Below are 14,467 nucleotides of genomic sequence, written 5' to 3' on the forward strand. Positions count from 1 at the left end.
GTTACAGAGAAGTGTCACACTGAAGGAGAGATGAGAGTCTGGAGAGGGTTTGGTACGATCCAGCAGACAGTGAGGAAACAGGCAAGCAGTGAAACACCCCTGCAGTCTGGTAGAGGTGGGAGGGTCTATACAAATGGTCTATGATGGTCAGTGAAGTTCAGAATGATTTATCAGACAGTTAAAGAGGTGAGCTACAGACCGACAGAGACAGAAGAGATAGAAAGAGTGATAATATGAATGAGAAGTGTGTCCAAAAGCAGCGAAAAAGTGATGGTGGCTTGGAAGACAATGATTGGTTCAAGCACACAGTTCTTTCGATACCAAAGGCAGAGAGAAGCAGATATGGTCACGGCTACTCTGGTGGGTTTCAAGAGTCCGAGGAAACTCCTGCAAAAATTTCAGATCTAAACAAAATGAAATCGCCTTTCCGATCTGACGATCTCCGATATTACCTGTGGATTGTGGCGGCTGTCGTGATGGTCTTCAGGATACGGTCTGTCAGGGTTCCAGTTTTCCGGAACAGGCTTCTGGAACATTTCCTGGGCTCGTGATGTCACCCACGACTGGCTCTCGATCATTCCACCCTCCAGAGGCCTGAAGCAGTGAAAGATGTTGGCTGGCTAATTCATTTACTCAATCACACACACACTTATGTACAAAATGCCTTTTGCAAACAAAAATGTAATAGAAACACAATTCCACATGCAGAATTAATCCAAAAGCAGATAGACATATATATACATAATATAGACATAATTTGATACTCACAGGCTGTTGACAGGTTCCTGCGGCAACTCAGGGAGACCGTTCACCCCCTGTCCCCCTTCCTGGTTCGGGGATGGCTCCAAGCGCTGAAACATTAATGGCGTTCGGTTCTGTGTGAGATACGAACATGGCCTGCAGCTGGGATCAGACACACTCATGGGATATGGGGAAACAAACACAAGCCACCGTGCACTACACAGGTGGTGGGGTATCAGACAGCAGAGTTCCCCAGAGGGCATCATGGGTAATGGAGTACTCCTGTTCCCTCCCCAACCTGAATGGAGTCCTCCATTGGGGCTGTGCTGTCTAGGTAGGTACCGATGGCTCAAAGCATTTCCATCCAACCCACCGGAAGATATGGGTGGTAGTAACAATTTGGGCATGCTACAGTGAAGATCTGAGGTTCATACTTGAAGAACTACACGTTGTGGGTGGGTGAAACTTAAACTATGAACACTAGAAATCTCAGAGACTGTGGTAGCCCAAAGGTTACAAGACAAAACAAAACAGACAGAGAAAATTACACATAACAAAAAAGAACAAGAGATTGACAGTGGATCCAACAGGTCAAAAAGGATTGAAACGATGAGAAAGATCAAAATGAATTAGTTAAAATGCAAACAAGTTGACAGACATAGATACAGAGACATCAGGGATGGATACAGAGAGTGAGGCATCCACAAAAGAGCAGCTGATGTTGAGAGGGCAGTGCTGAGGTACAGGTGCAATTAAGTGAAGGACGACATGTAAAGAGACAGACAGGGAATCAGGTGAGGCAAGACACAAACATAGATTTAAATCATTCCCTGATGCCGGCAGAGTGTCCATGCTTTTAGTGGTAGATATATGAAGGCACCAAGTATTACTAAATGCTAAACACATGCAAAAACAATGGACACTGTGCCTGTACAGGATGGGAACTTTTCTAGGGAATGGGACAGGAGTGACGCTGACAAAAGGCCATGTTGTATCATTCATCATTGCATATACCCTGCATAATTACTATATCTGTTTTTAAGCATGCTCTAACTCTGTAAATAACATGTGAAATGATTGTGTCTATAATGTATACATTTCATGCCATAAAAGCACTAAAATAACAAAGAATTTGCATGTACATCTTTTAACCCATAGTGCTCCATGTGGGAAGTGACAAACACTACTATTTAAACCTTGGGATCAGCAAGATTAAAAAAAAAAAAAAAATAGAAGAAAATGAATATTGTTATTCAGCAAGAATACATTCAGTTGATCAAAGGTGACAGCAGACAGCAAAGACATTAAAATGTTACAAAACATTTCCATTTTTAAATAAATACTTTTTTAAAATTCATAATCCTAAAATTTTTATCACAGTCTCCACAAAAACATTAAGCAGCAAAACTGTTTTCGACATTGATAATAATGAGCAGCAAATCAGCATACCAGAATGATTTATGACTGGATTGATGAGCTTTATCACAACATCAATAAATTGCATTTTAAATAAAAAATAGTTATTTTGAAATTTAGTACTATTTCACAATACTACTGCTTTTACTGTATTTTTGATCAAACAAATGCAGCCTTGGTGAGCATAAAAGCTTAAAAATAATCTTACCTACCCCAAACTTTTGAATAGTAGTGTACATCCTGTATTTAATAGACACTAATATCAGTGTTAAACAGAGTAAAGGAGACATTGGCTGTGCCTGAAACTGCAGGCAGCTACCTAACTGCCTAGTCTGTAAATAGTTTGGTTTTTTAACTATGTATTTTTATGCCTATTTTGGGATATCTCATAAAAAAAATTCTACAGGAGCAAATGAAAAACACACTTTTCAAAAGTAGCCTAAAAACATCAATGTTTCTCCTAAAAATGTATATTTTCTATTATTTGTTTTTTAATAGTTTCAGACATAGCCAATAAGTCAGAAAGTAATGGATTTAAGATTGTTGTGTGGACAGGTTGTTACCACTGTTGATTAGCAAAGCTAATCAGCTGCAAACTTGACTAATTAGACTTCATGCTTTGGTGGGATAAGAGTTACAAAAGGACGAGAAAGGAGAGCATTTGTTTGTTTGTCTGAAGTGGTACCTGCTCCTCACGAAGTGCCTGCTGCTTTTTGGCCTTGCTCTGCCGGTAGTACTCCATGATCATCATGGCGGCGTAGATTTTGCCCACTGTCAGGTCTGTCGCTGCTGAGAGGATGAAAAAGTTAACCTGCACAATTAGACTGGGGTGGAATGGGACCCTGAGCCGAGAGGGGAATGGGAGTTGGAGACAAGGCATGCCACAAACACAAAGTTCTAGTCCCTCAGACCCAGACTAAACACACAAGACTAGATCTCACAAGAAACCTCTGTTGGTTTTATTCCCATTGATCTAGTCTTAATCTGGGACTGAGAAACTAGATAACAGGTACACAACAAATTACAAGACAAATTTCACAAATACAGCTGCCCCAGAATTTAGATTTAGTCTCTTAAGTCAAATTTATACAAGTATGAATGCCATTGCATAGACAACTAAATATCACAAATTAATTTACATTTTCTTAGGCACATTTGCAATGGTATTTAACCAACCATTAAAAATAAATGCCACCTGGTGTGCTGCTACCAAATGTTTCAAGACGTTCAAAACATTTTAGGATGGCTTAGTTGCCCAAATACATTCTGGTGCCACTGAATGCAACAAATATACACATCTAATAAACTTTTCACACAACAGACACTAGACAAAGTGCACTTACAAATACAAAATGCAACAGAGCTGATAGTCTTTTCACATTCAAATCCTCATTAATTAAAGCCTCTTATTTTTCTCAAGCACCTTATATAGCGTCACATTTCTAGCTTATATTGCATTCCTACAGGGACTCAAGCCAATTCACTACGGGAAGATACCATGAATGAGGCAACAATATCAGAAAACTATTTAGGATTCCACTATTTTGTGAGGAGCTCAAATTTTTCATCAAAACTGCAGCGGTATCCAGAGTTTGAATGAGACAAAAAACATAAATTTGGAAAATTTTGAGCTGCCATAAATAACAAAAAGAATCCCTTTACACAAAAAACTTTCTTATCAGGACAATTTCATAGTAAAATTGGCTTGAAACCCCCCATGGAGCAACATTAAACTTCAAAAATAAGTCGAAAACATGCTGAAATTTCAGATTAAACATGCTAAAGGAAAGCACACAAATGTATTTCAGCTACTTGTCATAGATCATAATCACAGATTTGAATATATTCTGGTCATCTCATTAAAATGTAAAGTCTCTAACATCTGTAAACACCCTCAGATATGAGTTAATAACTCGGGCTACACTGTTTTAAGGCTCTGTGGTTTAAAGGTTAAGCCCAGCTAAGTGCTTTACGAATGCTGGAGTGAAAAGACTTCTATAGAGGATCCATCTATAGCGAGGCACCCCCTGAAAACAGACAATGAAGAGGACAAAGGAAGAGGGAGGAAAGGAGAGAGGCTGGAGAAAGGAAGGATATGTAGTTTAGAAGTGGATGAACAATTAATTAAAAGTTTAAATGAGGATGGCGAAAAGGATGTATGACGTTTTATATACTCCAAATTAAACTAGTCAAGTCATGTTGAGAATCAGATGTAAACAGATACAAGGCCTTATAAGCAATAAATCATATAGTTAGGAAACAGAATGGTTTTAAATAGTATTAATATGGTAAGGCATGGTATAAAGAACAGTGCAAGACAGTGGTTTGTCATGTGGGGATGGGAGAAAGATCAGTTAAAGGTTTTGAGATGTGTTGCCTGATCAGAGGGTGCTGAGCGGTGTGAGCTGAGAGAAGCTGTTCTCTGATGAATTGGTGATCTTTGGTTAGTTTTTTTTATTTTTTTTTACAAACCAATCTGCAGCTTACACTTGTGTGGTGTTACCAGCAGATCCAGGTTCTTCTGGGAGAGATTTGGCCAAATCGCCATCATTTCCTTACGGAGCTCCGCGTCCATCTGGTGTTTGTCTGCGCCTCCTGTAAGCATGTGATGTCAGGGCAGGGTACATACACACACACACACGCAATGCACATATGTATAGACAAACAAAATATGCCAATACACCAAAAGCACCAACCCAATATCAATAACATTATCACAAAAACATCTTTTGTAATCACAATCACTCAGAAGATACAGGAAAGGGTGTTTTGTTAATATTATTGTTATTTTATATGCAGAAAGTAAGAAAGAAAGAAGATAGATAGAAAGAAAGGAAGTAAGAAAAAAAGAGAGATGTCATTCTGTACCCTTAGCGATTTTGATGTCCAGAGCTGTGCGTATCAAAGCCATCAGAGTGGAGTTGAAATGCACTGTGTTGTCATCTGCAACAGGTAGGTCCATGCGTAGCAGTCTCTGTGAAGAGCCAATCAGAGGAGATGAGGGCATGGCTGTGTAAGTTAAACATCCAATCAGATGCTTTTGGTGGACTAACAAAAGGCTCGGGGAGCTCAGCAGTTTGTAGCCAAAGAATAAATTACTGGCCACACAATTTTGAGGAGATTAAGTTTTTAAACAGGTCATTTGATTGCAGGGTTGACTGTAGGTTTAAATAATATATATATTTTATTTATTTTTTTTTTTAATGTAATTGTTGTGTACAAAAAATGCAAAATGCAATTACTTTCATCAACCACACAAAAAGTGATACGGAAGGATTAATTTGGCCTCTGTGAGAGCAGTTTTCTTAGTTACTTAGTAACTATATGCAATCTTATAATGAATGGACCATTCACACAATTTATAACACATATAGAGTATGTGACTTAACTGGAGCCCTCACAGATAATAGGAGCAGTATCACAGGGGATGAAGTCATCTCTTCATTGCTCTTCTGTCTGTGAAAACTAATCTCAGATCAGGCATAAACTTGTCTTATTTGGGACTGCCAACTCATTTGTTATTCCACATCTACTGCAAATGTGTACATTTTAAGTGTGAAAATACTTTTTGGGACCCTATAAAGTGCAATCAACTGATCTTGAATTGGCTAGTAATGATGGGTCGTTCTTGAACGATTTGTTAATTTTAAAGGAACCTTTAATGTGACTCGGGAAGAACGAGTCGTCTCGTGGAGTGATTCGTTCTGTCGCACAATGTGCAAAAGTCTATAGGTTCTGTACTTGAATTAGTTCACCTGTTTGAGACTTCTGGTATTTCGAGTCGTTAATTTTGCTGAATGATACTCAAAGGTCAGAGTCGGTAAAACTTCCCATCACCATCGGTTACTAAAGACTGAGGGTCCAAATGTCAGCTTAATTCAAAATATCATGAAAAGCTACTGCTAAAGAGCTCCCCCCACCTGTTGGACTTTTTATATTTTGGACAAACCAATGAATGAAAGAGCACCTAAAAACAGCTGATTGTTGTTTTTAGATGCCAGTTTTCATGCATTGGATGTGCCTTCATGGAATTGGAATACACAAGCACACGACATGGAGTTAGAGTGAGGAAGAGAGCATGTGTGTGTGAGCCTGTGTATATGCCGGGGGCCATTTCAGACCAGTCCGCTGTTTCTTGGAGGTGTAGATACCAACAAGCATGAGCAGTGTTCCATCGGTGACCATGCAAAAGCGCATGCAATACAGCACGACCCCTAATTGGAGTTCAGCGATGGCACAACCCACCCTCCTCACCAGTCACAGCCCACCCGAACATCAACCCCTACTCCATGCATCATGCATTGCATGCACCCCCCTCCTCCCTCCCCACCCTCACAGAACAAGAGCAGTGCAGCCGCGCACAGAGAGTATCATTTTATTACTTGTATTACTGGGTTTGTTTAGCATCTTTATCTTTGTGATTTCTAATAGGGTTAATTAACTTTTTTCTTGATCTCTCAATGCAAAACGGGTGCAGTTTTTTGTAGGTCAGAATAAGGGGTGGCATTCCCTACAGAGTTAAAGGGAGAAAAATGACTGTGTTGTACACCAGAGAAGTGTAGAACTGGATTAGGGGCAACAGGTATAGAAGTTAGTTCACTTCAGACTGGAAAGCTATGAGATGTGTACCACATAGAAAAATAATGGGAAGGGGGGGAATGGTGTGCTTGGCAATGGATAGAGAGAAGGTCTGAGAGGAGAAAGAGAGAAAAAGAAGAATTCTGTTTGTTTGAGATGAGGGGAAACAATAAAAGTGAGGAAAGTGAAAGGAAGAGTTTGAAGTGAAGGGAGTCTCAGTGAAACTTTGTCAGAACATAAATAAATTTCGCAAAATGTCTACCATAGATAAAATCTGTTCTTGTAATCTAAGTTTAGATGCAGTTTTTATTAGACCCAAAATATTGAGTCTGTCCAAGATCAACATATCATTGTGTCGTTGTGCACAGCTGATGATACATATTGTAGGCAAAAAGCTCCAGAAAATATTACTTTGAAAAATTAGCTGTAATCTAGGATATATTTTTTTGTTTGTTTTTTGTGGATGACTAAAAATCTTTTTGTTGTTGTTGTTGTTGGGTGAACAGCACAGCAAAAAAAAAACAAACAAACAAAAAAAAAAAAAAAAAAAAAATGTTTTCCATTCTCAGTCCTAACAGTCAAATAAGATTTCAGGTAGTTTTTATTTTGCTCAGAAGTGTGCACTTTGTCCTTAAATACACTACCATTCAAAAGTGCAAGAGCAATATTTTTTAAAGTAATTTTATTAATGTCTATATATAATTATTGATATTTTATTCAGCAAGATTGCATTAAATGATTAAAAGTGATGCTGAATACATTTATAATGTTCATTTTAATGTTTATAAATCTATAAATTAGACAATCTTTAGAACTTTCAATTAATCAAAGACTTCAGCATATTAGAACAAGTGCTGAAGGATCTTCTGACACTGGAGACTGGAATAATGACTGCTGAAAATTCAACTTTGCCATTATTTTTTCATTTCAAATATATTATAAAATATATTGTTATAGAAAAGTTATTTTAAACTGTAATGATATTTTACAATATTATTATTATTATTTTTTTTTTACAGTATATTTGATCCAATAAATGCAGCCTTTGTGAGCATAAGAGAAAATCATTAAAACTTCTAACTTTGAATGGTGGTGTATTTGAAATTCACTATACAGAAACTGATGAAAGTTGTGGGAACAAATCCTCGGTTTTGGACACAGTATAATCATGAAAACCTAAAACACCTATGTAGAGTATAAAATAGATTAAAAATATATATATTATGGGATATTTATAACAGCATCCACCTGCAAAATGACAGTGACACATGATATTTCATATGAAAAAACATTCACCTTTTCATTCACCTCAAACTAAGCATGCCAGCTACCCTGATGAACGTGACATGTGCAATGGCTGGATGTAATTTTTCACACAAGGATGCATTTAGATTTCTACTACTTACATAACTAAGAAGCATGCTGATTAAAGGTGAAGAAATGCAAGATAGATAGGGAGAGGAAGACAGGAAGTGAAAGAGGGAGAGAGCAAGAGAAAAAAAAAAGAGGAGGAATTTTTGTGCAGGGATGAAGAAATGTAGTGGCTGAAAATGCAAACCCAAAGAATGTGGGGAAAAGTAGAGATAGAGCGAGAGACAGTAAGAGAGAAAGAGAGAGGGGAACGGAAACAGGTCAGAACTGCATTGACAGAATCAAACGAAGGACAGGTGGGAAAAGCTTATCCGTGATTCTAGTGGATTTGCCGGAAAAAAAAATCAAAAGGACAAAGTGGATCTAAAGACTTCTGAACACTACGTGATTGCACTAGCTGAACCTTACGAAAGTGTCAACAGTTGAAATCATAGAAAATGAATATCTGAAGACTTTAGGAATCATCCACTGGAGGGAGAGATGCAGAGGACCAAAGGCACGTGATTCTTCCCAGTCCTTCTGTACACGCACACATATATATTTGTGTCTACATTTGTATTTACAATTAGGTTCCATTCCTGCCATTAACATTGAAAACATACAGTGGAAATCACACAAGATTCCTTGTTTTCTAGTTAGAGTCAACATGAAATAGTATTCTCAACCCACTTAACTTTCTAAAATGTAATATTAGTAATATTGTAAGAACAATGGTAGAAGGTGACTTGAATTCACTAGGATTAAGTTTCAAAAGTTGATGCAGAGGTGGGGCTACTTAAAAAAAAAAATTGATGAATGAATATAAAGACAAACTTTTTCTGAAATACACTGTGCCAATGAATAAGAACAGGTAAGGGTGAAAAAAAGGGTCCAATCTGATTTCATGTTGATTTGAAAAAATATATAATTTAGTAACTCCTAATCGCTAAGAATAAGAATGCAAAATTACAAGTTCCTTTTATATTTGCAACAAAATCCTTTACATCTGTATGTGAGTGAACATTTGAGTACGGTGCAGAAGGGCTGAGAAGGTACCCTCCGTTCCCGCTCTCCAGTGGATGTATGCGTACGGGTATGTGTCAGCTGGCTAACACCTTCAACGGTACCCCACAATATAAAAGGAAAGATACAGCAGCTCACCAACACCAACACTAACAGAAAAAAAACGGACAGCTTTGATTGGCTGTGGCGCACCCACGACGGGCTGCCGCCGCTAACCTTGTAGGCGACCCGAGCTGGGCACCTCTTCCCCAGGCCTAGCGGAGGACACATGTGCCTGAGCATCTCATACATATCACTGTAACTGATCCTGCCACTGTAACAGGGAGTGGGAGGGAAGGGGAGGGGTGAGACCCCCAGAAATTAAACGAGGAGAACGTGGGAAAAAAAATAGGAGGAGGACGACGAACGAATAAAACAACAGACAAGAAGAGAAACAATGGAGAGGGGAGGGGGAGGGGGTGGACATCATGGCACAAACCAGAGGATGGTGGGATTTAAACCAAAAAAGGAGGAAGGAGGAGGAAATAAGAACGACAAGAAGGAAAAACAAAGACACATAGGTTATTGTTTTGGTCTGGGCGAGGGGCGGGGTTTTGAGAGCGTGAGCGCTCTTGATTGGCTGGAGGTTAAACAGGAGGAGGGGAAGCTGGTTTTTAGTTCTAGTAAAAACACTGTTCTATGCGATCGTGGGATGGTCCCATAGAACTGCAGTGGGGCTTCAAACAGGCAAAGAAAAGCTCCGCTGCTTGGTGGTGAACTATGGTAGTCACGTCAATGCAGTCCTCTGATCCCCAACCCTCACTTCGTCCCCAAACAAGAACAATGCACACTGTTACACCCAGTTTGCCAAGGCATGGTTCAACAGCAAGCAGAAAGTAAAAAAAAAAAAAAAAATGACTGATTCATTCGTTTGTTTCTTTTTTTTTTCTTTCTTTCTTTCTTTTTTTTTTTTTGGCTGTTAAAAGTGATTCATTCCACAGAGAGATTCATACAGACGTGTCTGTCACTGGCAGTGCATGTCATGCTTCTAAAAAGGTGTCTGCATTGTCCCGCACATTCTCATTTCTCATATCAGAATGCATATAGAGATGGCGAATAAAATAACAAAAATGAATTTCAAGTAAAAAGAAGAAAAACTGTGGAGAAGAGTAAAAATGAACTGAAAAAGAAAAAGAAAAGCAACATTCATTCCAGTCTTCAATGCGAGCAGGTGCTTAAGTTTTTTGTTTAGTAGGATCCAAACCTTGCAGGCCACCCTATGAGGACATTTCTTGCCTAAGCCCAGCGGGGGGTCGATAACCCGCAATAAACTGTACATATCCTTATAATGAATGCGCCCGCTGCAAGAAGAATACAGGGAGGTTAGAGAGGGGGCACACACAGGAAGAGAGAGAAGAAAGAGAGCCAGAGAGGAGGTAGAGAGGAAATAAGAGAAACAAGAAGAGGAGCACAAAGAACAAGAGAATAAAAGCACACATATCCATTGACAAATCACAGACCAAACCCATTGCCTCAAACCGATAGAAAACCAGATCATTCAAAGGACAGCCCAACCGATTTTAAGCTAAAAAATATGTTCAGATCAAAGACTGGAATCTTCCAGCAATGGACCCTTTTCAGGAGACTGTGATGAAGAATAATCGAAACCAAACACATTTTATAAATACAATTATAAAAAATATTAAATACATTAATGTTATGAACATTAGAAATAACTGCTTATGCACCTCTAAATAAATGTTTCTTGCTCTAGTTCCCTTCTACAATCCAAACCTAAACATTTGAAAAGGGACTATTGCCTTGGATAAATTTCAACGTATGTGAGTGTTACTGAAGCCTTTAATTAAGATTTTAATGCATGCCAAATTCCGTGAAATGAACCCCATCTATGCATGTGAATGAAATAACTACATCAAATTTTGAGTACAAAATAAAAAATGGTGAAGCTGTCCCTGAATGATCTTTAGTGTTGTTCTGAATTCTCCCCACATCACGGTGCAGAGGGAACAAATCCACCGATATGACCGTGCACATGAGAGGCTCTCTCATTTTGGCGAGTCCAATGACTTAATTGAACTGCATACAGTGACAGCTACGTGGTCTTTACCAGTCAAAATACATGAGGTGTATTTTGTTAACGTTTGTATGCAGTGGCAAGTACAGATATAAGCTGCGACAGCTTGTCTGTGAAGATGTTTGCCATGCACACCCGAGCCATAAAGATGGGAGAATTAAGTCATTGTGAAGTCAGAATCTGCCATGCACAGGGTCTCATGTTCAGCTCTCTTGGTTATGCTCATTTATATCACTTTCTCGGTTTCTTGCTGTTTTTTTTATACACTTTTGTGTGTGTGTGTGTTAAGCAGATGTTTCTTTCTATATAAATATAAAAGTTATTTTTGTTAAAATATGTTACAAATTATATCTTTCCTTCTTTCTGACTCTTTGAATGAAAGTAGTTTAAATCAGGATTATGCAAAATTCAGAATTGAAAAAAAAGATTCCCTTTTAAATTCATAAGTTTGAATTTGAATTGAATTAGCCACATTCCGCAGAAAGATGAACTGACATTTTAATTTAAATGACAGGAAGAGGTACTGGATTGTAATTGAAAGAAATTTAATGCAGGCAATCCATTCTGGGAAATTAAATATCTTTCCATCTTGGTTTACAAAAGTTAATCTCTTAAATATAATGAAATATATTGTATATTAATAATAAATCAATATGTCTATAGATGGCCATCCATCCATTAATCCATCAGGCCAATAAACTTAAATATTGCTTGTAGTTACCGTATTTTTCGGAATATAAGTCACACCTGAGTATAAGTCGCATCAGTCCAAAAATACGTCATGATGAGGAAAAAAACATATATAAGTCGCACTAGACTATAAGTCGTATTTTGTTTAGAAAACATTACCATCTACAGCCGCAAGAGGGCGCTCTATATTTTCAGTGTAGACTACAGGAGCACTAAGCCGCATAGTGCGCCCTCTAGAGGCTGTAGACGGTAGTGTTGTCTTTTGGTTAATTTCTCTTAGTTAATTTCTCTTGGTTCATGTCAAATTAATTTTGATAAATAAGTCGCACCCGACTATAAGTCGCAGGACCAGCCAAACTATGAAAAAAGGTGTGACTTATACGGAAAATACGGTATATGATTTTTTATTATTATTTTTTTTTTATTAATTTAAGTTCTACTGATTCACATTCAGATTCAAATTGCAATTCTACATCTTGTTTCGTACCCTAACTCAAATTTAGGAACTGATCTGGGAAACTATATTCTGAATGGTGCACAACCCTAATTCAAACCTTAAACCTTCTTTTGCTGAATCATCATCACCAGATTTGGATTGTCAACAGGATAAATGGGCTCTCTCAGGGCTGGGGTAAGGAATGCCTTCATTCAGACCAACTCCATGGGCTCCTGCAGAACAGCACTCGAGGATGAGGCAAGCACCAGGACAGAGGGAAACGGGATACACTACTGACTGGGCAGACAGAGTTTGTGGAGTTGGTACAATTGGGCTCATTTGAATGAAATCAAATCAGACTACAGATGTCACATCTGATTGGATATGAGGGATATAACACTGGGCTTTTGGAGATTTTGAAATCTTTGACTTGGTCTTATCTTAAATGACCTTGGACATCATTATGGGATGTTCTGTGGATGTTTTCAGTAACAAAAGACCTTAAAGGTTTGGGCCAGCAGCTATGGAGAGGAATGATTGGTTTGAGTTAGTTTGTGTGCACAAAAATATCTGTTGTAAAAATAAAGAATCTTTGGAATGTTACAGTGTTTGTTAGCTTGCTGTGAGCATGTTTCCCTTTTTTAAAACTGTTAGTATTAAGTGATGTAGGTTTCCCATTTTACAATTTCAAGGTAAAAATCAATGGTTGCATGTGTGCCTAAAAGAATAAGAGAGTCTTTAAAAATGTATGGTTATGTGTGTTTAAGTGTGTGAGAAAAAGCATTTGTAAAAGATGTGCGTTTAACTCACCAGGCTGCTGGGTCGTACTCTGCCCAAATCCTGACATACTCATCCAAATGATGTGGACCCAGAATGGAGGAATCCCTGGTCAGGTACTCAAAGTTATCCATGATGACAGCGACAAAGAGATTCAGCATCTAAACACAAATACAAACCCCAAAATGCATGCTCAGAAACATACTGAATTTATTATTCACTGTTTGAAGCAAAATAAATAAAGAAGAGATGCATCTCTGAGAGAAAAGGGGAAGTGTAAAAAAGTGGGATTAAAGGTAAAGGAAGGTGAAAAGAAACATGTGGAGGCTGTTCTCACCAGGAAAGAACAGAGGAAGATGAAAGAGACAAAGTAGGCATAAGCAAAGTTGCTGCCGCACTCTGGCCCCTCGTTCCTAGAGTTTTCATCACACTCCATTCCTCCGAGACACGCCAGCATGATCTCATGCCATGCCTCACCTGTGGCACTCCTGTTACCAAAACACACAAACATATGGTACTTTAAAAATTGTTTTTAGTTTACTGAAACAAAGCTTATATATATATATATATATATATATATATGTGTGTGCAGAAAAAATAAATCAAATCAAATAAATTATTATTGAAACTAGGGCTGTGCAAAAAATCGAATGCGAACACGCTCATCTCATCAGTAAAGACGCTCCTTTAATTTGAAGTATTATCTCCAGCACGTGTGTTCAGATCAGGGTTGCCAGGTTTTCACAACAAATCCTGCCCTGTTGATTCTCAAAAATAGTCCAAAACTAATCGCGATTCCAGGAGGTTCCCAGATAAAAAAAAAATTGCTTCCCAGGGTTAAAATATACAGTTTTTGGGGCTAAATATCACGTTATTGGTATTGGGGTTGCTTCGAACCGCGGACATGAAAAACAACCGCAGACTTGGCAACACTGGTTCAGGTGGAGTGGCTGTTACTACACAGAGCCGTAGTCTACCGACAACTAACACAAAATCACAAGAATCGCAACCAATTTAAAAATCGATTTTGTGTAGATTGTCAGTGAATTACGGCTCTGTGTAGTAAATGCCAACCAATGTTTCCAAGTCTGTGGTTGTTTTTCATGTCGGCAGGTCGAAGCGACAATACCAATAAACGTGATATTTAGCCCCTAAAATGCAAATTTTACCAAGGCAACCATGCCATAAAACTTAAATTTTAACCCCGGAAAGCAATTTTTTATAGGGGAACCTCCTGGAAACGCGATTGGGCTAGTTTTGGACTAGTTTTGAGAAGCAAATGGGCAGGATTTGTTGTGAAAACCTGTCAACCATGATCTGAACGCACGTGCTGGAGATATACTTCTAATTACAGGAGCATCTTTACTGATGAGATGTGCATG

General features: G+C 38.3%; 1 protein-coding gene across 11 annotated transcripts in view; it reads right to left on the reverse strand.

Moving 5' to 3' along the window:
• cacna1ab (calcium channel, voltage-dependent, P/Q type, alpha 1A subunit, b) overlaps positions 1-14,467 on the reverse strand; it is a 105,854-nt gene that overhangs the window by 14,113 nt on the left and 77,274 nt on the right. For 8 of the 11 annotated variants that reach the window (XM_052609530.1, XM_052609534.1, XM_052609525.1 and 5 more), the window contains 8 exons: positions 13,423-13,573; positions 13,119-13,246; positions 10,352-10,448; positions 5,026-5,131; positions 4,645-4,752; positions 2,843-2,946; positions 769-875; positions 453-594 (listed from right to left, as the gene is read on the reverse strand). In XM_052609530.1, coding sequence (XP_052465490.1) covers positions 453-594; positions 769-875; positions 2,843-2,946; positions 4,645-4,752; positions 5,026-5,131; positions 10,352-10,448; positions 13,119-13,246; positions 13,423-13,573 — 943 coding nt within the window. The remainder of the gene's footprint in view (positions 1-452; positions 595-768; positions 876-2,842; positions 2,947-4,644; positions 4,753-5,025; positions 5,132-10,351; positions 10,449-13,118; positions 13,247-13,422; positions 13,574-14,467) is intronic. The other 3 variants (XM_052609529.1, XM_052609526.1, XM_052609528.1) reach the window with 3 other exon arrangements.

This window comes from Carassius gibelio, chromosome A11, assembly GCF_023724105.1.
Source record: "Carassius gibelio isolate Cgi1373 ecotype wild population from Czech Republic chromosome A11, carGib1.2-hapl.c, whole genome shotgun sequence".
In the NCBI taxonomy this organism is placed as follows: Eukaryota; Metazoa; Chordata; class Actinopteri; order Cypriniformes; family Cyprinidae; genus Carassius; species Carassius gibelio.